This window comes from Procambarus clarkii, chromosome 68 (genome assembly GCF_040958095.1).
Source record: "Procambarus clarkii isolate CNS0578487 chromosome 68, FALCON_Pclarkii_2.0, whole genome shotgun sequence".
NCBI lineage: Eukaryota > Metazoa > Arthropoda > Malacostraca > Decapoda > Cambaridae > Procambarus > Procambarus clarkii.
In genome coordinates, this window is record NC_091217.1 from 23,711,670 (window position 1) to 23,738,363 (window position 26,694).

Sequence of the window (26,694 nt, forward strand, 5' to 3'; positions counted from 1 at the left end):
ACATTTTTATCACAGGGGGGGGGGGTCTTTTGTAATACTATCATCGCTAAATAATAGCAGGCACATGTATATTTTGACATTTTTAGGAGATGCAGTGGTCACAAGCTGAACAGCAGTGTTGATAGCTTATGCTACGTGCACCAGCCTTGGTTGCTCAGTCAGTACTGAGGCTCTCACACCTGGGAATGTTGACCATGATTTTTTTTTTAAATGGCATCTGTTCACAAGAGCCCTGAGGAAGCTGATGTGAACCCCATATAGCCGTGGGACTTTTAAATCTTGCGTGGTACTCCAACACACGAATAGCTGTGGTGCACAGTTCCATGACAGTTACTCACCACAACTATTGATGTGTTGCGCAGTTTAAGGGTTAACCCCAGGGCTGCTCTTGCAATTATAGCCTGCAACATGCCCAGGCACAAGAAATACAAAAATACATGTTCTTTTTTTCATCTTATAAAAAGTATTCATTTGTGTTCCCTGATCACGGGAAAAATAATAAAAAAAATTATGGGTGGCATATTTTGGCTTCAAGAGGGTGTGGAAGTCTGACAAAAATGAGGCGTTGACAGAGCAAGTGTCGAAGGAGGTCTGCTCCGCCCAAGCTGTCAGGCAGGAGTTGCCACAAAGATATTATTACCTATTTATTTCAATGTCTCTGATTTGTTCTCAGTTTTTGGCAATAATATTACTCAATAATGTGTAGTGTGATATATTTATATAATAAAATGTGTGAACCAACTGTACAACTAAGCTAGTATGATGAGTCAAGACAATAATTGAGATCGCCACACAATCAGCTGATGCTCCCTCCCTCACTCGCCAGCATTCCTACTCCCACTATAACATTTGTGCTGTTTTCACACTATAAACACACATTATATATAAGTATCTACATATTTTGTTCACCATAACTGTACAATTAAGCTGGTATGGTGCCCAAACAACAGTGGCCACAACAAAATTGCTTGTCAAGAGACACAGCAGCCAGCAGTCGACGCCACCTGTCACCAAAATGGCTCCTCCCAACATACTCCTTTTGCTGTTATTTCACTATATACATATGTTATACAGTATATAAGTATCTACATTTGTGTTCTCCATAGTGAACCACTAAGCTGGTATGGTGAGTGCAGACAATAACAGGTGGCCACAGGTCCGCTTGGAGCGTGCTGTCCAAGCGGACAGCACGCTGGACATGTGATCCTGTGGTCCCGGGTTCGATCCCGGGCGCCAGTGAGAAACGATGGGCAGAGTTTCTTTCACCCTATGCTCCTGTTACCTAGCAGTAAATAGTTAGTCAGCTGTCACGGGCTGCTTCCTGGGGTGTGTGTGTGTGTGTGTGGTGTGAAAAATAAAAAATTAAAATTGTAGTAGTAGAAACAGTTGATTGACAGTTGAGAGGCGGGCCAAAAGAGCAGAGTTCAACCCCCGCAAGCACAACTAGGTGAATACAACTAGGTGAATACAAAGTCAGCAGATGCGACCTCCCTCAGCATTACTGCTCCCACCATACTGTACACAGTGCTAATTATCACAACAGTCCTGCTATTATCAGAATCCTGGTCAATTTTATCACAGTCAGGGGTCTTCTGTAATACTATCATTGCTAAATAATACCAGTTACATATATAGTTTGACATTTTTAGGCGATGCTGTAGTCACACGCTGAACAGCAGTGCTGATAGCTCGTGCTGCATGCACCAGCAGTGCTGTTAGCTCGTGCTGCGTGCACCATCAGTGCTGTTAGCTCGTGCTGCGTGCACCAGCAGTGCTGTCAGCTCGTGCTGCGTGCACCAGCAGTGCTGTTAGCTCGTGCTGCGTGCACCAGCAGTGCTGTTAGCTCGTGTTGCGTGCACCAGCAGTGCTGTTAGCTCGTGCTGCGTGCACCAGCAGTGCTGTTAGCTCATGCTGCGTGCACCAGCAGTGCTGTTAGCTCGTGCTGCGTGCACCAGCAGTGCTGTTAGCTCGTGTTGCGTGCACCAGCAGTGCTGTTATCTCATGCTGCGTGCACCAGCAGTGCTGTTAGCTCGTGCTGCGTGCACCAGCAGTGCTGTTAGCTCGTGTTGCGTGCACCAGCAGTGCTGTTAGCTCATGCTGCGTGCACCAGCAGTGCTGTTAGCTCTGTCAGCAGGAGCTAACAGCACTGCTGGTGCACGCAGCACGAGCTAACAGCACTGCTGGTGCACGCAGCACGGGCTAACAGCACTGCTGGTGCACGCAGCACGGGCTAACAGCACTGCTGGTGCACGCAGCGCGAGCTACCAGCACTGCTGGTGCACGCAGCACGGGCTAACAGCACTGCTGGTGCACGCAGCACGAGCTAACAGCACTGCTGGTGCACGCAGCACGGGCTAACAGCACTGCTGGTGCACGCAGCACGAGCTAACAGCACTGCTGGTGCAAGCAGCGCGAGCTAACAGCACTGCTGGTGCACGCAGCACGAGCTAACAGCACTGCTGGTGCACGCAGCAGGAGCTAACAGCACTGCTGGTGCACGCAGCGCGAGCTAACAGCACTGCTGGTGCACGCAGCAGGAGCTAACAGCACTGCTGGTGCACGCAGCAGGAGCTAACAGCACTGCTGGTGCACGCAGCACAAGCTAACAGCACTGCTGGTGCACGCAGCAGGAGCTAACAGCACTGCTGGTGCACGCAGCAGGAGCTAACAGCACTGCTGGTGCACGCAGCACGGGCTAACAGCACTGCTGGTGCACGCAGCGCGAGCTAACAGCACTGCTGGTGCACGCAGCGCGAGCTAACAGCACTGCTGGTGCACGCAGCACGGGCTAACAGCACTGCTGGTGCACGCAGCACGAGCTAACAGCACTGCTGGTGCACGCAGCACAAGCTAACAGCACTGCTGGTGCACGCAGCACGAGCTAACAGCACTGCTGGTGCACGCAGCACGAGCTAACAGCACTGCTGGTGCACGCAGCACGAGCTAACAGCACTGCTGGTGCACGCAGCACAAGCTAACAGCACTGCTGGTGCACGCAGCGCGAGCTAACAGCACTGCTGGTGCACGCAGCACGAGCTAACAGCACTGCTGGTGCACGCAGCACGGGCTAACAGCACTGCTGGTGCACGCAGCAGGAGCTAACAGCACTGCTGGTGCACGCAGCACGAGCTAACAGCACTGCTGGTGCACGCAGCACGATTTAACAGCACTGCTGGTGCACGCAGCACGAGCTAACAGCACTGCTGGTGCACGCAGCACGAGCTAACAGCACTGCTGGTGCACGCAGCAGGAGCTAACAGCACTGCTGGTGCACGCAGCACGAGCTAACAGCACTGCTGGTGCACGCAGCACAAGCTAACAGCACTGCTGGTGCACGCAGCACGAGCTAACAGCACTGCTGGTGCACGCAGCACGAGCTAACAGCACTGCTGGTGCACGCAGCACGAGCTAACAGCACTGCTGGTGCACGCAGCACAAGCTAACAGCACTGCTGGTGCACGCAGCGCGAGCTAACAGCACTGCTGGTGCACGCAGCACGAGCTAACAGCACTGCTGGTGCACGCAGCACGAGCTAACAGCACTGCTGGTGCACGCAGCGCGAGCTAACAGCACTGCTGGTGCACGCAGCACGAGCTAACAGCACTGCTGGTGCACGCAGCACGAGCTAACAGCACTGCTGGTGCACGCAGCACAAGCTAACAGCACTGCTGGTGCACGCAGCACGAGCTAACAGCACTGCTGGTGCACGCAGCACGAGCTAACAGCACTGCTGGTGCACGCAGCACGAGTTAACAGCACTGCTGGTGCACGCAGCACGAGCTAACAGCACTGCTGGTGCACGAAGCACGGGCTAACAGCACTGCTGGTGCACGCAGCAGGAGCTAACAGCACTGCTGGTGCACGCAGCATGAGCTAACAGCACTGCTGGTGCACGCAGCAGGAGCTAACAGCACTGCTGGTGCACGCAGCACAAGCTAACAGCACTGCTGGTGCACGCAGCAGGAGCTAACAGCACTGCTGGTGCACGCAGCACGAGCTAACAGCACTGCTGGTGCACGCAGCACAAGCTAACAGCACTGCTGGTGCACGCAGCGCGAGCTAACAGCACTGCTGGTGCACGCAGCATGAGCTAACAGCACTGCTGGTGCACGCAGCACGAGCTAACAGCACTGCTGGTGCACGCAGCACGAGCTAACAGCACTGCTGGTGCACGCAGCAGGAGCTAACAGCACTGCTGGTGCACGCAGCACGAGCTAACAGCACTGCTGGTGCACGCAGCACGGGCTAACAGCACTGCTGGTGCACGCAGCACGAGCTAACAGCACTGCTGGTGCACGCAGCACGAGCTAACAGCACTGCTGGTGCACGCAGCACGGGCTAACAGCACTGCTGGTGCACGCAGCAGGAGCTAACAGCACTGCTGGTGCACGCAGCACGAGCTAACAGCACTGCTGGTGCACGCAGCGCGAGCTAACAGCACTGCTGGTGCACGCAGCGCGAGCTAACAGCACTGCTGGTGCACGCAGCACGAGCTAACAGCACTGCTGGTGCACGCAGCGCGAGCTAACAGCACTGCTGGTGCACGCAGCGCGAGCTAACAGCACTGCTGGTGCACGCAGCGCGAGCTAACAGCACTGCTGGTGCACGCAGCACGGGCTAACAGCACTGCTGGTGCACGCAGCAGGAGCTAACAGCACTGCTGGTGCACGCAGCACGAGCTAACAGCACTGCTGGTGCACGCAGCACGAGCTAACAGCACTGCTGGTGCACGCAGCACGAGCTAACAGCACTGCTGGTGCACGCAGCACGAGCTAACAGCACTGCTGGTGCACGCAGCAGGAGCTAACAGCACTGCTGGTGCACGCAGCACGAGCTAACAGCACTGCTGGTGCACGCAGCACAAGCTAACAGCACTGCTGGTGCACGCAGCACGAGCTAACAGCACTGCTGGTGCACGCACCGCGAGCTAACAGCACTGCTGGTGCACGCAGCACGAGCTAACAGCACTGCTGGTGCACGCAGCGCGAGCTAACAGCACTGCTGGTGCACGCAGCACGAGCTAACAACACTGCTGGTGCACGCAGCACGAGCTAACGGCACTGCTGGTGCACGCAGCAGGAGCTAACAGCACTGCTGGTGCACGCAGCGCGAGCTAACAGCACTGCTGGTGCACGCAGCAGGAGCTAACAGCACTGCTGGTGCACGCAGCAGGAGCTAACACCACTGCTGGTGCACGCAGCACGAGCTAACAGCACTGCTGGTGCTCGCAGCATGAGCTAACAGCACTGCTGGTGCACGCAGCATGAGCTAACAGCACTGCTGGTGCACGCAGCAGGAGCTAACAGCACTGCTGGTGGACGCAGCACGAGCTAACAGCACTGCTGGTGCACGCAGCACGGGCTAACAGCACTGCTGGTGCACGCAGCACGAGCTAACAGCACTGCTGGTGCACGCAGCACGAGCTAACAGCACTGCTGGTGCATGCAGCACGAGCTAACAGCACTGCTGGTGCACGCAGCACGGGCTAACAGCACTGCTGGTGCACGCAGCAGGAGCTAACAGCACTGCTGGTGCACGCAGCATGAGCTAACAGCACTGCTGGTGCACGCAGCATGAGCTAACAGCACTGCTGGTGCACGCAGCATGAGCTAACAGCACTGCTGGTGCACGCAACACGAGCTAACAGCACTGCTGGTGCACGCAGCACGAGCTAACAGCACTGCTGGTGCACGCAGCATGAGCTAACAGCACTGCTGGTGCACGCAACACGAGCTAACAGCACTGCTGGTGCACGCAGCACGAGCTAACAGCACTGCTGGTGCACGCAGCATGAGCTAACAGCACTGCTGGTGCACGCAGCACGAGCTAACAGCACTGCTGGTGCACGCAACACGAGCTAACAGCACTGCTGGTGCACGCAGCACGAGCTAACAGCACTGCTGGTGCACGCAGCACGAGCTGACAGCACTGCTGGTGCACGCAGCACGAGCTAACAGCACTGATGGTGCACGCAGCACGAGCTAACAGCACTGCTGGTGCATGCAGCACGAGCTATCAGCACTGCTGTTCAGCGTGTGACTACAGCATCGCCTAAAAATGTCAAACTATATATGTAACTGGTATTATTTAGCAATGATAGTATTACAGAAGACCCCTGACTGTGATAAAATTGACCAGGATTCTGATAATAGCAGGACTGTTGTGATAATTAGCACTGTGTACAGTATGGTGGGAGCAGTAATGCTGAGGGAGGTCGCATCTGCTGACTTTGTATTCACCTAGTTATATTCACCTAGTTGTGCTTGCGGGGGTTGAACTCTGCTCTTTTGGCCCGCCTCTCAACTGTCAATCAACTGTTTCTACTACTACAATTTTAATTTTTTATTTTTCACACCACACACACACACACACACCCCAGGAAGCAGCCCGTGACAGCTGACTAACTATTTACTGCTAGGTAACAGGAGCATAGGGTGAAAGAAACTCTGCCCATCGTTTCTCACTGGCGCCCGGGATCGAACCCGGGACCACAGGATCACATGTCCAGCGTGCTGTCCGCTTGGACAGCACGCTCCAAGCGGACCTGTGGCCACCTGTTATTGTCTGCACTCACCATACCAGCTTAGTGGTTCACTATGGAGAACACAAATGTAGATACTTATATACTGTATAACATATGTATATAGTGAAATAACAGCAAAAGGAGTATGTTGGGAGGAGCCATTTTGGTGACAGGTGGCGTCGACTGCTGGCTGCTGTGTCTCTTGACAAGCAATTTTGTTGTGGCCACTGTTGTTTGGGCACCATACCAGCTTAATTGTACAGTTATGGTGAACAAAATATGTAGATACTTATATATAATGTGTGTTTATAGTGTGAAAACAGCACAAATGTTATAGTGGGAGTAGGAATGCTGGCGAGTGAGGGAGGGAGCATCAGCTGATTGTGTGGCGATCTCAATTATTGTCTTGACTCATCATACTAGCTTAGTTGTACAGTTGGTTCACACATTTTATTATATAAATATATCACACTACACATTATTGAGTAATATTATTGCCAAAAACTGAGAACAAATCAGAGACATTGAAATAAATAGGTAATAATATCTTTGTGGCAACTCCTGCCTGACAGCTTGGGCGGAGCAGACCTCCTTCGACACTTGCTCTGTCAACGCCTCATTTTTGTCAGACTTCCACACCCTCTTGAAGCCAAAATATGCCACCCATAATTTTTTTTATTATTTTTCCCGTGATCAGGGAACACAAATGAATACTTTTTATAAGATGAAAAAAAGAACATGTATTTTTGTATTTCTTGTGCCTGGGCATGTTGCAGGCTATAATTGCAAGAGCAGCCCTGGGGTTAACCCTTAAACTGCGCAACACATCAATAGTTGTGGTGAGTAACTGTCATGGAACTGTGCACCACAGCTATTCGTGTGTTGGAGTACCACGCAAGATTTAAAAGTCCCACGGCTATATGGGGTTCACATCAGCTTCCTCAGGGCTCTTGTGAACAGATGCCCTGAGGAAGAACAGATTTTTAAAAAAAAAATCATGGTCAACATTCCCAGGTGTGAGAGCCTCAGTACTGACTGAGCAACCAAGGCTGGTGCACGTAGCATAAGCTATCAACACTGCTGTTCAGCTTGTGACCACTGCATCTCCTAAAAATGTCAAAATATACATGTGCCTGCTATTATTTAGCGATGATAGTATTACAAAAGACCCCCCCCCCCCTGTGATAAAAATGTCCAGGATTCTGATAATAGCAGGAATGTTGTGATAATTAGCGCTGTGCATAGTATGGTGGGAAGAGCAATGCTGAGGGAGGGATTTCCCCCCCTCCCCGACCCCTGAAAGAACGATAAGTCCAACATTTAAAGACGAGAAAAAGCCGCTTGCAGAAACTGCTGAAGCGCAGACTTTTCAAATAGCAAGGACAAAATGGCAATAAAAACCTAAGAACCAGGGCCCAGGTAGAGGCCAACAAGGAAACGAGCACCACGCACCAAAACGCGAAGCGAAAAACCGTGACACCGCAACCCACAGGAGCGGCACCACCAGCCCCAGCAGGGCAGAATGATGCACATGTCGCAGAGGAAGAAATGAGGAGAACTATGTAGAACATGTACTGCACTAAAACATAAATGTACTGTCCTGAAAGGGAACACAAAGAAAAGGCCCAACGAAAATTAACTGTAGGGCAGGAGTGGATGATCGGAAAACTATATCTACCAGCAAACACTGCAACGCAGAAGCTGGTAGTGACAGACAAGGATAAGAGGAAGAACTCAGACCTATAATGGAACACTGGGCCCGTTCGACAACAGGGAACTGAACATGAACACAGCCCAACTTAGCACGAGCATGAGAAAAGCCAACATGCACCTTCCAAGATACACAACAATGTGTAGTATAGAGGTACTGTAGTAATACATAAAAATGCAAAGAAAAGACCTTAACCCTCAAACCGCTAGGGGTCCAAATGGAATTAACACCTGGTTGATACCTGGTTGATGGGGTTCTGGGAGTTCTTCTACTCCCCAAGCCCGGCCCGAGGCCAGGCTCGACTTGTGAGAGTTTGGTCCACCAGGCTGTTGCTTGGAGCGGCCCACAGGGCCACGTACCCACCACAGCCCGGCTGATCCGGAACTTCTCTTAGAAAATCGTCCAGTTTTCTCTTGAAGATGTCCACGGTTGTTCCGGCAATATTTCTTATGCTCGCTGGGAGGACGTTGAACAACCGCGGACCCCTGATGTTTATACAGTGCTCTCTGATTGTGCCTATGGCACCTCTGCTCTTCACTGGTTCTATTCTGCATTTTCTTCCATATCGTTCACTCCAGTACGTTGTTATTTTACTGTGTAGATTTGGGACCTGACCCTCCAGTATTTTCCATGTGTATATTATTTGGTATCTCTCTCGTCTCCTTTCTAGAGAGTACATTTGGAGAGCTTTGAGACGATCCCAATAATTTAGGTGTTTTATCGCGTCTATGCGTGCCGTATATGTTCTCTGTATTCCCTCTATTTCAGCAATCTCTCCTGCTCTGAAGGGGGAAGTGAGTACTGAGCAGTACTCGAGACGGGACAACACAAGTGACTTGAAGAGTACAACCATTGTGATGGGATCCCTGGATTTGAAAGTTCTCGTAATCCATCCGATCATTTTTCTGGCTGACGCAATATTTGCTTGGTTATGCTCCCTAAACGTTAGATCGTCGGACATCATTATTCCCAAATCCTTGACATGCTGTTTTTCTACTATGGGAAGATTCGATTGTGTTTTGTACCCTGTATTATGTTTCAGATCCTCATTTTTGCCGTACCTGAGTACCTGAAATTTATCACTGTTAAACATCATGTTATTTTCTGCTGCCCAATCAAAAACTTTGTTGACATCTGCTTGTAGTTTTTCAATGTCTTCAGCAGAGGTAATTTTCATGCTGATTTTTGTGTCATCTGCAAAGGACGACACGAAGCTGTGGCGTGTATTTTTGTCTATATCAGATATGAGAATAAGGAACAGTAGCGGTGCAAGGACTGTACCTTGAGGTACAGAGCTTTTAACATCGCTTGGACTCGATTTTATCTGATTGACTGTTACTCTTTGTGTTCTGTTCGACAGGAAATTGAGTATCCAGCGTCCTACTTTTCCAGTTATTCCCATTGACCTCATTTTGTGAGCTATCACCCCATGGTCACATTTGTCGAACGCCTTTGCAAAGTCTGTGTATACAACATCTGCATTTTGCTTTTCTTCTAGGGCTTCTGTGATTTTGTCATAGTGGTTGAGTAACTGTGACAGACAGGATCTTCCCGCTCTAAATCCATGTTGTCCTGGATTGTGCAATTCATTGTTTTCCATAAAACTAGAAATTTGATTCCTAATCACTCTTTCAAACACTTTTATTATGTGTGATGTTAGTGCAACTGGCCTATAATTTTTTGCCAAGGCTTTACTCCCCCCCTTGTGCAACGGAGCTATATCTGCAGATTTAAGTGCTGCTGGTATCTCCGTTGCGTTGGTGGGTGTTGCGCACCCACAGGAGCAACAAAAAAAAAATCCAAAAAATTCTTTCAACTTATAGAAGTGTTAATTTTTGTTCCCTGATCACGGAAAAAATAACAAAAAAATCGTAGGTAGCATATTTTAGCCGCAATAGGGTAGGGAAGTGTGGCAAAAAAGGGGCGTTGACAGAGCCTTCGCTAGACGAGGTCTACTCCGCTCAAGCTGTCAGGCGGCAGTTGCCACAAATATTTTATTACCTAATTATTTCAATGTCTCTGATTGATTTTTTCTTAGTTTTTTTTTTGCAGTAATATTACAGTATCCACTCAATTTAACGGCCTCTTTTATACCGATGTGCCGGTATTAACGACCGGTTTGGGAGCCCAGTATCTAGAGCCTGCTATACCGGTCTGCGGTCGATATTACCGACAGTCGGTATTGGGTTTGTTGTGGCATCAGCGTCCCCTCACATGGCGACCAGGCCGCCACCGACCTGGATCGTCCAGAGTCATATATTACATCTTAATTTTCTTTTAAAATGATTCACTTTAATGAAGAAAATTGTAAATTATTATTAATAAAATATTTTGAAACAGTTTTTATTAAGCAAAAGTCTTTGTTTTCTTATTAAATACCTTTTATAGTATGTATAGACACTAGGTATTTTTGTTCCCACGGACCTAGTATGTACTCCGCCGGGCCATGTGTTCCCATTGTTTACCGTGAACTCGCGCGGCTAGCTTCAATTGTGAAGGATATTACTGTACTGTAATTGTGATCTTTTTAATTTACAAAATGCCAAAAGTTACCCAAAGGAAGCGCCTGACGGTTGCACAGAAGCTGGAGTTAATTAAGAAACTTGATAAAGGATATTCTCATGCACGAGCAGCAGCAGAGTTTAACATCGGGAAAAGTACAGTAAGTGACATCAAGAAACAGAAGGATACTCTATTAAAATATGTGAGCACAACAGAGAGTGCTACTTCTGGTGCTGCATGTTCGAGAAAAACAGTAAAGTCTGGTCAGTATCCACAATTGGATGCTGCAGTGTATAAGTGGTTTATTCAGCACCGCACAATTGGCATGGCAATAAGATTTGAAGAGCTTAAAGTTGCAGCAAGTAAACTTGCCATTCAATTAGGTATAAAAGATTTCAGTGCAAGTGATGGGTGGGTTGGAAGATTTAAGGCTCGGCATAACATTTCAAACACCAAAAAAATTTCTGGTGAGGCGTCAAGTGCTGATCCCACTAATGTTGATTCATTCAAGGCTAAATTAAACGAGTACATTGTCAGTAATAATTTAAGCAAATATCAAGTATATAATGCTGACGAGACTGGGTTTATGTGGCGAGCTGTACCAAGTACATCCTTAACCAGTAGGATGCAGGAAAATATTCCTGGACGAAAGATAAGCAAGGAACGGCTCTCAGTCTTGCTCTGTGCTAATGCTGATGCCTCTCACAGGACAAAATGTGCCGTGGTAGGCAAGTCTAAAAATCCTCGAGCCTTAAAAAATATAATGCAGGCATTACCTGTAATATATTACAATTCTAAGAAATCATGGTTTAATCAAATAATATTTACGGACTGGTTTGAAAACCACTTTTGCAAAGAAGTCAGAGAATTCCAGATCAACAAATGTGGAATAAAGGCCAGTGAGGTTAAGGCATTGTTGCTGCTAGATAATGCCCCTGCTCATCCCATTAGCAAGTTAATTTCAAGGGATGGCAGAATAAAATGCATGGCACTTCCACCAAACACAACATCCTTGATCCAGCCCATGGACCAAGGTGTTATCCTTGCTGCTAAACGTATGTACCAAACAGCAATGCTTGAAGATGTTTTAGTTGTTTTACCTAGCGAGGAAGATGAATTGACAGGAAAGGATACAAGGGCTCAAAGAACACTAGAAAATCTAAAAAAGTACACAATCAGGGAAGCAATATTCCACTGGTCTAGGCTTTGGAATAAAGTGAAAGAAACCACACTAACAAATTCATGGAAGAAACTGTTAACAGAGAGGCCTAGATGTGAAGCAGCAGTATCTGATAGTGAATTCGAAGGTTTTGAAAATGAAGCCAATGATTTTGAAGGGTTTGAAGAAACGATCCGAACAATGTTGCTCCAAGCTGGTCAGGGTGTACAAGTGAATGATATCAATGAATGGTTAGAAAATGATTACGATCCTGGTTATGAATTGTTAACTGAAGAACAGATTGCGCAAAGTGTTCTCGGAAATGACTCTGATGACTCTGATGATGACTCGGACGATGTTGGTGAGGCTCTGCCTAGAGGTGTCGGATATCAGAAAAGATTGGAACAAGTTGAGGAACTCATTGAATATTCAATAAAAAGTAAACATGAGGTTATTGGAAATTTTTATGTACACCTTACAGCCTTAAAGCAATGTCTCAAAACGTTAGCCAGAGAAAATCAGATTCAGACAAAAATAGATAAATTCATGATTTCAACGGTTCGTGAAAAATCTTCGTCGACAAGCGATGCTGCACCCGTCGATGCTGAATTACCATCGACAAGTCGTGGAGCATCCGCCAGCAATGAATGCTCTACAAGCCATGCTGCACCCGCCGATGCTGAATTCCCATCGACAAGTCGTGGAACATCCGCCAGCAACGAATGCTCTACAAGCCATGTTGCACCCGCCAATGCTGAATTCCCACCAAGTCGTGACAAGTCATCCACTAACGATATAAAATATGATTGAAAGGCATATAAATTAGTGTAAAAAGTGTTGATAGAGTACAGTATTGTAAGTGTTAATGATTAATTAAGCCTAGACAAAAAGATACTGTACAGTGTAAATATACAGTAGAAATAATTGTCAATAGTGAAGTAGAATTAGAACTCATGTCAATTAGTAGTAAGGCTAGCTGTTGTGTGAAGTGAGTGCCTGAAAATAATTGTACATATAAAACAAGCGCTGCAGAGGATGACGTAATCATCACAGCTTCGTAATCTTCAGCTTCATTAAAAGTAAGTCAATTTACCAATTTTATTATAGTATTACAAGATATTAATTGTTTTTTTTCAACAAAAGCTACATATTAGTCTCTGCAAATGTATATTCTATCGTCAGCAGAGAAAAGGTGAGCTCAAAATATTTCGTCTTGGCTAGCTCTCAGTGACAAGGCTCGATCGCCATTGTTATGGCATGGCCGCCACAGCCTGTGTTGTAACATTAAAAGTAAGTCAATTTACCAATTTTATTATAGTATTACAAGATATTAGTTGTTTTTTTTCAACAAAAGCTACATATTAGTCTCTGCAAATGTATATTCTATCGTCAGCAGAGAAAAGGTGAGCTCAAAATATTTCGTCTTGGCTAGCTCTCAGTGACAAGGCTCGATCGCCATTGTTATGGCATGGCCGCCACAGCCTGTGTCGTAACATTAAAAATACATTACCTGCACTGTTCAGGGTAAATCAAAACACATCTCTAAAATTTTATTAAGACAATATTAACTCACTGATTGATACATGAAATATTTTTCAATACAAAGGAATGAATCAATTTTTTCCCACCCATCTGGACTTGATCAGAGCGTGTTCACACATCATCCATGCAGCAGCCAGCAACTGGCTTAATCGTCGGCTGTGCACTAAATTGGAATGCAATTACACAATGAACTTTATTTAATTTTAGTTATACAGTATAAAATATATCCTACCTGAATGTTACTTGAAAAATTACCCGACCCGACTTAACGTCGGAAATAACGGAGCTCCGTAAATAACGACTTTGGCTCAGCCCCATATAGGCTGTTAAATTGAGTGGATACCTCAATTTAACAGCCAATTTAACATTCTGGTGAATTGTGATATATTTATATAATAAAATGTGTGAACCATCGCTGTACTCAAAATTATGGTGTGCATATTAGTGATTCAATTATTATGTTCATAAAACAATAAACAAATAGTTTTGCTGTTATTACACTATATACACAGGTTATATATAAGTATCTGCATGTTTTGTTCACCTTAACGAACCACTAAATTGGTCTTGTGAGTCAAAATGCAACGAGGAGTGACTGCCACACACCAGCCAGCCACTCACTGCCACTCCCTCCCTCAACACCTCACTCGCCCTCATTCTCCTCCCACAATACTGTTTTTGCATTTATTCCTATACAGACGTTATATATACATATTTACATGTTTTGTTCACCAGAACTGTATATCTAAGTTTGTATGGTGAGTAAAGGCACAAAGACGTAGCTACTCACACAGTCAGCTGGTGGCAGCCGCCCTCAAGGCCAGGCGCACTAATATTTCTCCTTCAACAATATTGTTTGTGGTGTTATTACGCTATATACACACATTATATATAAGTATCTACCTGTTTTATTCACCATACCTGTACAAATAAGCTGGTATGGTGCCCAAAGACCATAGTGGCCACCAGTAAACAACATGACAAGTCGTGCAGACGACGCACCTACATCACCAAAACGGCGGCTCCCAACCTACTCCTCTTGCTGTTATTACACTCAATGCACACGTTATATATAAGTATCTACATTTGTGTTCACCATAGCGAACCACTAAGCTGGTATGGTGAGTGCAGTCAATAAAAGGTGGCCACACACAGTCAGAAGACGACGCCACCACCCTCCCTCCCACTGCATTACTCCTCCCTCCATGGAGCACAGCGCTAAATATCACCACAATCCTGCTATTATCAGAATCCTGGTCAGTTTTATCACAGTCAGGGGCCTTCTGTAATAATATCATCGCTAAATAATAGCAGTATCATATATATTATGGCATTTTTAGGCGATGCTGTGGTCACAAGCTGAACAGCGGTGCTGTGAGCTCGTGCTGCGTGTGTCAGCCTTGGTGGCATGCTTAATACTGATGCTCTTACACCCAAGAATGTTGGCCTGGATTTTTTTTCTAGGTGGCATCTGGCAACTATCGATCGTGGCTGCACTATAGCTGCCCCTATCCCAGGCGGGGTGTTTAAAATATAGTGCTAGACATGAAATCATATATATATGATGTGCGCGGTTTCAGTTTTGTCACTGAAATCATATATATATGACTTGTGCACTTTAAGGGTTAAATATTGTCCCAGCACTAGAAACTAGGGACAAGAGCATAAGCAATATGAAGAACTTAGAAGACCCAAGAAGCAATTGGCAACAGAATGTACATGAACAACCATATACACAGAGAGACTTGTAGCGAGGATAAGCAATACACTCGCCCCCAACAATCTCATGTGCTAATGAGAGAAGCCAACCCTCACATTAACACCAAAGTTCAGCCCCCTAATGACAGGTAACATCCCTTCCAACCTATTGGAGGATGGTGAGGTGTATAGAAGGTGTATACATGTATATCTATATGCAATGTATATATAAGGGTGCAGCCAGGCACTGAATGACAGTCAAGAATTTAATGTCCAGAGTCCAGAAAAGATCCAGTCGCTTAAAGACGAAACCAAAAAGTTACCAAAATCCAGGGCTGTGCCCCAGTGTAACGAAGAACAACATATACGTACAGGTTAAGGTCACATTAAGACTCATGCAAAGAGGCCAAGCAAACAGTACAAACCATACCCAACACTAATTCCAAAAGCGAGAACCAGTGCCTGGCTGACAGTGTCACCAGATCGTATAATCTCGCCTGTAGAGCGTAGGCACTATCATGTCACGACACAGCTTACCAGTGTAACATTCCGGGAGCATTGCAAGTGGAGCATGTCCAGAGATGCGTGTGCAGGAGGAGAAGAACAGGTATAGTGTAGAGGTGGAGGCGGCACCACTCCGAGCCACCCCATACCCTAGTTTTTTTCAGAGAAAAGAACTAGGCGAGTGTCCTCATATATAAAATCCAGAACTCCCCCGGTAACAAGGGGGCTATGATTAGAGAGAGAAGATAAACGAGAGCGGCGTACCACCCATAATTACCTAAGTGTAGTTACAGGATATATGAGCTTCCCAGCTCATATAACGCTTTGAAACTACTGACAGTCTTGGCCTCCACCACCACCTCACCCAACTTGTTCCAACCGTCTACCACTCTGTTTGCGAAAGTGAATTTTCTTATATTTCTTCGGCATCTGTGTTTAGCTAGTTTAAATCTATGACCTCTTGTTCTTAAAGTTCCAGGTCTCAGGAAATCTTCCCAATCGATTTTATCAATTCCTGTTACTATTTTGCATGTAGTGATCATATCACCTCTTTTTCTTCTGTCTTCTAGTTTTGGCATATTTAATGCCTCTAACCTCTCCTCGTAGCTCTTGCCCTTCAGTTCAGGGAGCCACTTAGTAGCGTGTCTTTGCACCTTTTCCAGTTTGTTGATGTGCTTCTTAAGATATGGGCACCACACCACTGCTGCATATTCTAACTTTGGCCTAACAAAAGTCGTGAACAATTTCTTTAGTATATCGCCATCCATGTATTTAAAAGCAATTCTGAAGTTAGAAAGTGTGGCATAGGCTCCTCGCACAATATTCTTTATGTGGTCCTCAGGTGATAGTTTTCTATCTAGAACCACCCCTAGATCTCTTTCTTTATCAGAATTCTTTAAAGATTTCTCACATAATATATAGGTTGTGTGGGGTCTATGTTCTCCTATTCCACATTCCATAACATGGCATTTATTAACATTAAATTCCATTTGCCAAGTGGTGCTCCATATACTTATTTTGTCCAGGTCATCTTGAAGGGCATGACAATCATCTAAGTTTCTTATCCTTCCTATTATCTTAGCATCATCAGCAAACATGTTCATATAATTCTGTATACCAACTGGTAGATCATTTATGTAGACAATAAACATGACTGGTGCAAGAACTGAACCCTGTGGTACTCCACTTGTGACATTTCTCCAGTCCGATACATTGCCTCTGATTACTGCCCTCATTTTTCTATCAGTCAGAAATTTTTTATCCATGTTAGAAGCTTACCTGTCACCCCTCCAATATTTTCCAGTTTCCAGAACAACCTCTTATGTGGAACTCTGTCGAAAGCCTTTTTTAGGTCCAGATAGATGCAGTCAACCCAACCAACTCTTTCCTGTAATATCTGTGTGGCTCGATGATAGAAACTGAGTAAATTCGATACACAGGATCTTCCAGATCGAAAACCATACTGTCTGTCTGATATTATATAATTTCTCTCCAGATGTGCTACCCATTTAGTTTTGATTAATTTTTCCAATACTTTCACTATTACACTTGTCAATGATACAGGTCTCTAATTGAGGGGGTCTTCCCTGCTGCCACTTTTGTAGATTGGAACTATGTTAGCCTGTTTCCACCCGTCTGCTACGATTCCTGTACACAGGGATGCCTGAAAGATCAGGTGAAGTGGAATGCTGAGCTCAGATGCACACCACCATGCGTGTTTCGTTCGATTTCGTCGCCACGGTTCAGTGACCTACAGCTTCGAAATAATGAAATTTATTTATTTATTTATTTATTTATATACAAGAAGGTACATTGGGTTTTTGAGAATACATAGCATAGTACAGTATTTACACTCTTGTAAAGCCACTAGTACGCGCAGCGTTTCGGGCAGGTCCTTAACCCTTAAAGTGCGCATCACGTCATATGACGTGTTGGACGTTGTTCCAGTCAACTGCGCATCACGTCATATGACGTGTTGGAGTACTACGCAAGATTTAAATGGCCCGCGGTTACACGGGGTTCACCACACCTTCATCAGGGCTCTTGTAAACAGACGCCATTTAAAAAAAAAATCGTGGGCCAAACTCCCGGGTGTTATTGCCATCAGTATTGAGTGAGCAACCAAGCCTGACGCACGCAGCATGAGCTAACAGCACTGCTGTTCAGCTTGTGACCACAACATCGCCTAAAAATGCCAAAATATACTTGTTCATGCTATTATGTAGCGATGATATTATTACAGAAGACCCCTGACTGATAAAACTGACCAGGGTTCTGATAATAGCAGGATTGTGGTGATATTTAGCGCTGTGCGCCATGGAGGGAGGAGTAATGCTGTGGGAGGGAGGGTGGTGGCGATGTCTTCTGACTGTGTGTGGCCACCTTTTATTGACTGCACTCACCATACTAGCTTAGTGGTTCGCTATGGTGATCACAAATGTAGATACTTATATATAACGTGTGTATAGAGGGTATAAACAGCAAGAGAAGGTTAGGAGCCGCCATTTTGGTGAGGGCGGTGGCGTCGTCTGCACGACGCCACCGTGCAGACGACGGTGTTGTTTACTGGTTACCACGATGGTCTTTGGGCACCATACCAGTTTACTTGTACATGTATGGTGAATAAAACAGGTAGATATTTATATATAATGTGTGTGTATATAGCGTAATAACAGCACACAGTATTGTTGGAGGAGAAATTTATTGCGTCTGGCCTTGAGGGCGGCAGCCATCAGCTGACTGTGTGAGGTCCTACGTCTTTGTGCCTTTACTCACCTCACCATACAAGCTTAGATGTACAGTTATGGTGAACAAAACATGTAGGTACTTATATATAACGTCTGTATATAGTGAATTATAGCAAAAACAGTATTGTGGGAGGAGAATGTGGGTGAGTCAGATGACTTGAGGGAGGGCGGGAGTGGCTGGCTGGTACACGGTGGTCACTCCTCGTTACTTTTTGACTCATAACAGCTACTTAGTGGTTCGTTATAGTGAACAAAACATGCAGATACTTATATATAACCTGTGCTTATAGTGTAATAACCGACAAAGTATTTGTTCACTGATTGATGAACATAATTGAATCAACAATATGCACACCATATTTTTTAGTACAGCAATGATTCACTCATTTTATTATATAAATATATCAAACTATATAGTGAATTATAGCAAAAACAGTATTGTGGGAGGAGAATGTGGGTGAGTCAGATGATTTGAGGGAGGGCGTGAGTGGCTGGCTGGTACACGGCGGTCACGCCTCGTTACTTTTTCGTTACTTTATTATACCCCTAGCATGTTAAGGGTTAACCCTTAACATGCTAGGGGTATAATATCCTTCCCCACAGGCGCATGTAATTTTGAAAAACAAAAACAAAAAAATATTTTTTCTTCCTAACCTGTTAATTTGTGTTCACTGATCACGGGAAAAATAATAAAAAAATCGTAAGTGGCATATATTGCCCGCTATAGGGCGGGGAAGTCTGGCAAAAGATAGGTGCTGACTCAGCGTGCGTCCCAGGCGGTCTGTTGCTCGCCAGCTGTCAGGCTGAAGTTGCCACAGAGAGATAATTACCTAATTATTTCAATGTCTCTAATTGATTTTTCATAGTTTTTTTGCTGTAATATTATTCAATAGTGTGTAGTTTGATATATTTATATAATAAAATGAGTGAATCATTGCTGTACTAAAAAATATGGTGTGCATATTGTTGATTCAATTATGTTCATCCATCAGTGAACAAATACTTTGTCGGTTATTACACTATAAGCACAGATTATATATAAGTATCTGCATGTTTTGTTCATTATAACGAACCACTAAGTAGCTATTATGAGTCAAAAAGTAACGAGGAGTGACCAAATGATCAAATATTATCACTTCATAAGGAAAACTCACAAATGGACGAAGAAAATGACCATCTATTTTGTGCAAATGGCTATCTGCAATGCTTATGTGATGTACAACTACTACACAAAAAATACTAAACTATAATACTACATATACTAAAATACTAAATACTAAACATTTGTGGGCAGGAATTGGGAGTGTAGCTGGAAGGCGTCTGGGCACTCACTCGCGGTTAACGCGTGGCCCGTCTTCAAGTCGTCGGCGGGTGGAGCGTGACCAGGTTTTTTATTTTATAGGCTAATGTTCCTCTAGAGAATTCTATTGCGAACCCATTGATACCAAAATGAAAGACCTAAGACGAAAATTGAGGTGACCAGAGGGAAAAGAGTGAACACATTTTATCGCTTTTGCGGGCTCCTGGGTAACTCGTTCTCACTTTCTATGTTTGTTGCGGGTAATTAGCCGGGCTTTTGGCATTTATATGCATATAGTGCTGTAGAGAATTATATTGCAAACACAATGATACCAAATTTAATCTCGTAGGACGAGAATTAAGGTGACAAAGTTGAAGAGAGTATACACTTTTCAGAATTAACGCGCGCTCCCGTGAAAGGCTGGGACCCAAATCGCACAGTTGAGGGGTGGCGGGCGGGGCACGCCAAAGTGTTAAATACATGGATGGCGATATACTAAAGAAACTGTTCACGACTTTTGTTAAGCCAAAGCTAGAATATGCAGCGGTTGTGTGGTGCCCATATCTTAAGAAGCACATCAACAAACTGGAAAAGGTGCAAAGACACGCTACTAAGTGGCTCCCTGAACTGAAGGGCAAGAGCTACGAGGAGAGGTTAGAGGCATTAAATATGCCAAAACTAGAAGACAGAAGAAAAAGAGGTGATATGATCACTACATGCAAAATAGTAACAGGAATTGATAAAATCGATAGGGAAGATTTCCTGAGACCTGGAACTTTAAGACCAAGAGGTCATAGATTTAAACTAGCTAAACACAGATGCCGAAGAAATATAAGAAAATTCACTTTCGCAAACAGAGTGGTAGACGGTTGGAACAAGTTAGGTGAGAAGGTGGTGGAGGCCAAGACTGTCAGTAGTTTCAAAGCGTTATATGAGCTGGGAAGCTCATATATCCTGTAACTACACTTAGGTAATTATGGGTGGTACGCCGCTCTCGTTTATCTTCTCTCTCTAATCATAGCCCCCTTGTTACCGGGGGAGTTCTGGATTTTATATATGAGGACACTCGCCTAGTTCTTTTCTCTGAAAAAAACTAGGGTATGGGGTGGCTCGGAGTGGTGCCGCCTCCACCTCTACACTATACCTGTTCTTCTCCTCCTGCACACGCATCTCTGGACATGCTCCACTTGCAATGCTCCCGGAATGTTACACTGGTAAGCTGTGTCGTGACATGATAGTGCCTACGCTCTACAGGCGAGATTATACGATCTGGTGACACTGTCAGCCAGGCACTGGTTCTCGCTTTTGGAATTAGTGTTGGGTATGGTTTGTACTGTTTGCTTGGCCTCTTTGCATGAGTCTTAATGTGACCTTAACCTGTACGTATATGTTGTTCTTCGTTACACTGGGGCACAGCCCTGGATTTTGGTAACTTTTTGGTTTCGTCTTTAAGCGACTGGATCTTTTCTGGACTCTGGACATTAAATTCTTGACTGTCATTCAGTGCCTGGCTGCACCCTTATATATACATTGCATATAGATATACATGTATACACCTTCTATACACCTCACCATCCTCCAATAGGTTGGAAGGGATGTTACCTGTCATTAGGGGGCTGAACTTTGGTGTTAATGTGAGGGTTGGCTTCTCTCATTAGCACATGAGATTGTTGGGGGCGAGTGTATTGCTTATCCTCGCTACAAGTCTCTCTGTGTATATGGTTGTTCATGTACATTCTGTTGCCAATTGCTTCTTGGGTCTTCTAAGTTCTTCATATTGCTTATGCTCTTGTCCCTAGTTTCTAGTGCTGGGACAATATTTAACCCTTAAAGTGCACAAGTCATATATATATGATTTCAGTGACAAAACTGAAACCGCGCACATCATATATATATGATTTCATGTCTAGCACTATATTTTAAACACCCCGCCTGGGATAGGGGCAGCTATAGTGCAGCCACGATCGATAGTTGCCAGATGCCACCTAGAAAAAAAATCCAGGCCAACATTCTTGGGTGTAAGAGCATCAGTATTAAGCATGCCACCAAGGCTGGCACACGCAGCACGAGCTCACAGCACCGCTGTTCAGCTTGTGACCACAGCATCGCCTAAAAATGCCATAATATATATGATACTGCTATTATTTAGCGATGATATTATTACAGAAGGCCCCTGACTGTGATAAAACTGACCAGGATTCTGATAATAGCAGGATTGTGGTGATATTTAGCGCTGTGCTCCATGGAGGGAGGAGTAATGCAGTGGGAGGGAGGGTGGTGGCGTCGTCTTCTGACTGTGTGTGGCCACCTTTTATTGACTGCACTCACCATACCAGCTTAGTGGTTCGCTATGGTGAACACAAATGTAGATACTTATATATAACGTGTGCATTGAGTGTAATAACAGCAAGAGGAGTAGGTTGGGAGCCGCCGTTTTGGTGATGTAGGTGCGTCGTCTGCACGACTTGTCATGTTGTTTACTGGTGGCCACTATGGTCTTTGGGCACCATACCAGCTTATTTGTACAGGTATGGTGAATAAAACAGGTAGATACTTATATATAATGTGTGTATATAGCGTAATAACACCACAAACAATATTGTTGAAGGAGAAATATTAGTGCGCCTGGCCTTGAGGGCGGCTGCCACCAGCTGACTGTGTGAGTAGCTACGTCTTTGTGCCTTTACTCACCATACAAACTTAGATATACAGTTCTGGTGAACAAAACATGTAAATATGTATATATAACGTCTGTATAGGAATAAATGCAAAAACAGTATTGTGGGAGGAGAATGAGGGCGAGTGAGGTGTTGAGGGAGGGAGTGGCAGTGAGTGGCTGGCTGGTGTGTGGCAGTCACTCCTCGTTGCATTTTGACTCACAAGACCAATTTAGTGGTTCGTTAAGGTGAACAAAACATGCAGATACTTATATATAACCTGTGTATATAGTGTAATAACAGCAAAACTATTTGTTTATTGTTTTATGAACATAATAATTGAATCACTAATATGCACACCATAATTTTGAGTACAGCGATGGTTCACACATTTTATTATATAAATATATCACAATTCACCAGAATGTTAAATTGGCTGTTAAATTGAGGTATCCACTCAATTTAACAGCCTATATGGGGCTGAGCCAAAGTCGTTATTTACGGAGCTCCGTTATTTCCGACGTTAAGTCGGGTCGGGTAATTTTTCAAGTAACATTCAGGTAGGATATATTTTATACTGTATAACTAAAATTAAATAAAGTTCATTGTGTAATTGCATTCCAATTTAGTGCACAGCCGACGATTAAGCCAGTTGCTGGCTGCTGCATGGATGATGTGTGAACACGCTCTGATCAAGTCCAGATGGGTGGGAAAAAATTGATTCATTCCTTTGTATTGAAAAATATTTCATGTATCAATCAGTGAGTTAATATTGTCTTAATAAAATTTTAGAGATGTGTTTTGATTTACCCTGAACAGTGCAGGTAATGTATTTTTAATGTTACGACACAGGCTGTGGCGGCCATGCCATAACAATGGCGATCGAGCCTTGTCACTGAGAGCTAGCCAAGACGAAATATTTTGAGCTCACCTTTTCTCTGCTGACGATAGAATATACATTTGCAGAGACTAATATGTAGCTTTTGTTGAAAAAAAACAATTAATATCTTGTAATACTATAATAAAATTGGTAAATTGACTTACTTTTAATGAAGCTGAAGATTACGAAGCTGTGATGATTACGTCATCCTCTGCAGCGCTTGTTTTATATGTACAATTATTTTCAGGCACTCACTTCACACAACAGCTAGCCTTACTACTAATTGACATGAGTTCTAATTCTACTTCACTATTGACAATTATTTCTACTGTATATTTACACTGTACAGTATCTTTTTGTCTAGGCTTAATTAATCATTAACACTTACAATACTGTACTCTATCAACACTTTTTACACTAATTTATATGCCTTTCAATCATATTTTATATCGTTAGTGGATGACTTGTCACGACTTGGTGGGAATTCAGCATCGGCGGGTGCAACATGGCTTGTAGAGCATTCGTTGCTGGCGGATGTTCCACGACTTGTCGATGGGAATTCAGCATCGGCGGGTGCAGCATGGCTTGTAGAGCATTCATTGCTGGCGGATGCTCCACGACTTGTCGATGGTAATTCAGCATCGACGGGTGCAGCATCGCTTGTCGACGAAGATTTTTCACGAACCGTTGAAATCATGAATTTATCTATTTTTGTCTGAATCTGATTTTCTCTGGCTAACGTTTTGAGACATTGCTTTAAGGCTGTAAGGTGTACATAAAAATTTCCAATAACCTCATGTTTACTTTTTATTGAATATTCAATGAGTTCCTCAACTTGTTCCAATCTTTTCTGATATCCGACACCTCTAGGCAGAGCCTCACCAACATCGTCCGAGTCATCATCAGAGTCATCAGAGTCATTTCCGAGAACACTTTGCGCAATCTGTTCTTCAGTTAACAATTCATAACCAGGATCGTAATCATTTTCTAACCATTCATTGATATCATTCACTTGTACACCCTGACCAGCTTGGAGCAACATTGTTCGGATCGTTTCTTCAAACCCTTCAAAATCATTGGCTTCATTTTCAAAACCTTCGAATTCACTATCAGATACTGCTGCTTCACATCTAGGCCTCTCTGTTAACAGTTTCTTCCATGAATTTGTTAGTGTGGTTTCTTTCACTTTATTCCAAAGCCTAGACCAGTGGAATATTGCTTCCCTGATTGTGTACTTTTTTAGATTTTCTAGTGTTCTTTGAGCCCTTGTATCCTTTCCTGTCAATTCATCTTCCTCGCTAGGTAAAACAACTAAAACATCTTCAAGCATTGCTGTTTGGTACATACGTTTAGCAGCAAGGATAACACCTTGGTCCATGGGCTGGATCAAGGATGTTGTGTTTGGTGGAAGTGCCATGCATTTTATTCTGCCATCCCTTGAAATTAACTTGCTAATGGGATGAGCAGGGGCATTATCTAGCAGCAACAATGCCTTAACCTCACTGGCCTTTATTCCACATTTGTTGATCTGGAATTCTCTGACTTCTTTGCAAAAGTGGTTTTCAAACCAGTCCGTAAATATTATTTGATTAAACCATGATTTCTTAGAATTGTAATATATTACAGGTAATGCCTGCATTATATTTTTTAAGGCTCGAGGATTTTTAGACTTGCCTACCACGGCACATTTTGTCCTGTGAGAGGCATCAGCATTAGCACAGAGCAAGACTGAGAGCCGTTCCTTGCTTATCTTTCGTCCAGGAATATTTTCCTGCATCCTACTGGTTAAGGATGTACTTGGTACAGCTCGCCACATAAACCCAGTCTCGTCAGCATTATATACTTGATATTTGCTTAAATTATTACTGACAATGTACTCGTTTAATTTAGCCTTGAATGAATCAACATTAGTGGGATCAGCACTTGACGCCTCACCAGAAATTTTTTTGGTGTTTGAAATGTTATGCCGAGCCTTAAATCTTCCAACCCACCCATCACTTGCACTGAAATCTTTTATACCTAATTGAATGGCAAGTTTACTTGCTGCAACTTTAAGCTCTTCAAATCTTATTGCCATGCCAATTGTGCGGTGCTGAATAAACCACTTATACACTGCAGCATCCAATTGTGGATACTGACCAGACTTTACTGTTTTTCTCGAACATGCAGCACCAGAAGTAGCACTCTCTGTTGTGCTCACATATTTTAATAGAGTATCCTTCTGTTTCTTGATGTCACTTACTGTACTTTTCCCGATGTTAAACTCTGCTGCTGCTCGTGCATGAGAATATCCTTTATCAAGTTTCTTAATTAACTCCAGCTTCTGTGCAACCGTCAGGCGCTTCCTTTGGGTAACTTTTGGCATTTTGTAAATTAAAAAGATCACAATTACAGTACAGTAATATCCTTCACAATTGAAGCTAGCCGCGCGAGTTCACGGTAAACAATGGGAACACATGGCCCGGCGGAGTACATACTAGGTCCGTGGGAACAAAAATACCTAGTGTCTATACATACTATAAAAGGTATTTAATAAGAAAACAAAGACTTTTGCTTAATAAAAACTGTTTCAAAATATTTTATTAATAATAATTTACAATTTTCTTCATTAAAGTGAATCATTTTAAAAGAAAATTAAGATGTAATATATGACTCTGGACGATCCAGGTCGGTGGCGGCCTGGTCGCCATATGAGGGGACGCTGATGCCACAACAAACCCAATACCGACTGTCGGTAATATCGACCGCAGACCGGTATAGCAGGCTCTAGATACTGGGCTCCCAAACCGGTCGTTAATACCGGCAGATCGGTATAAAAGAGGCCGTTAAATTGAGTGGATACTGTAATATTACTGCAAAAAAAAAACTAAGAAAAAATCAATCAGAGACATTGAAATAATTAGGTAATAAAATATTTGTGGCAACTGCCGCCTGACAGCTTGAGCGGAGTAGACCTCGTCTAGCGAAGGCTCTGTCAACGCCCCTTTTTTGCCACACTTCCCTACCCTATTGCGGCTAAAATATGCTACCTACGATTTTTTTGTTATTTTTTCCGTGATCAGGGAACAAAAATTAACACTTCTATAAGTTGAAAGAATTTTTTGGATTTTTTTTTTGTTGCTCCTGTGGGTGCGCAACACCCACCAACGCAACGGAGATACCAGCAGCACTTAAATCTGCAGATATAGCTCCGTTGCACAAGGGGGGGAGTAAAGCCTTGGCAAAAAATTATAGGCCAGTTGCACTAACATCACACATAATAAAAGTGTTTGAAAGAGTGATTAGGAATCAAATTTCTAGTTTTATGGAAAACAATGAATTGCACAATCCAGGACAACATGGATTTAGAGCGGGAAGATCCTGTCTGTCACAGTTACTCAACCACTATGACAAAATCACAGAAGCCCTAGAAGAAAAGCAAAATGCAGATGTTGTATACACAGACTTTGCAAAGGCGTTCGACAAATGTGA

General features: G+C 44.3%; 2 protein-coding genes across 2 annotated transcripts; one reads left to right on the plus strand and one right to left on the minus strand.

Moving 5' to 3' along the window:
* Nucleotides 1-11,061: 11,061 nt before the first annotated feature.
* On the plus strand, nt 11,062-12,705 carry LOC138355674 (tigger transposable element-derived protein 7-like). Its single transcript, XM_069310997.1, has one exon. It carries the CDS (start codon nt 11,062-11,064, stop codon nt 12,703-12,705), a length of 1,644 nt encoding a protein of 547 aa, XP_069167098.1.
* A 10,951-nt stretch (nt 12,706-23,656) lies between these two features.
* Nucleotides 23,657-25,300, minus strand: LOC138355675 (tigger transposable element-derived protein 7-like). The gene has a single exon (XM_069310998.1). The coding sequence runs from the start codon at nt 25,298-25,300 to the stop codon at nt 23,657-23,659; it is 1,644 nt and encodes a 547-aa protein (XP_069167099.1).
* Between the last annotated feature and the right edge of the window lie 1,394 nt (nt 25,301-26,694).

Coding starts and splice junctions, on each gene's coding strand:
- LOC138355674 (XM_069310997.1), top strand. CDS start 11,062: ATGGCAATAAGATTTGAAGAGCTTAAAGTTGCAGCAAGTAAACTTGCC.
- LOC138355675 (XM_069310998.1), bottom strand. CDS start 25,300: ATGGCAATAAGATTTGAAGAGCTTAAAGTTGCAGCAAGTAAACTTGCC.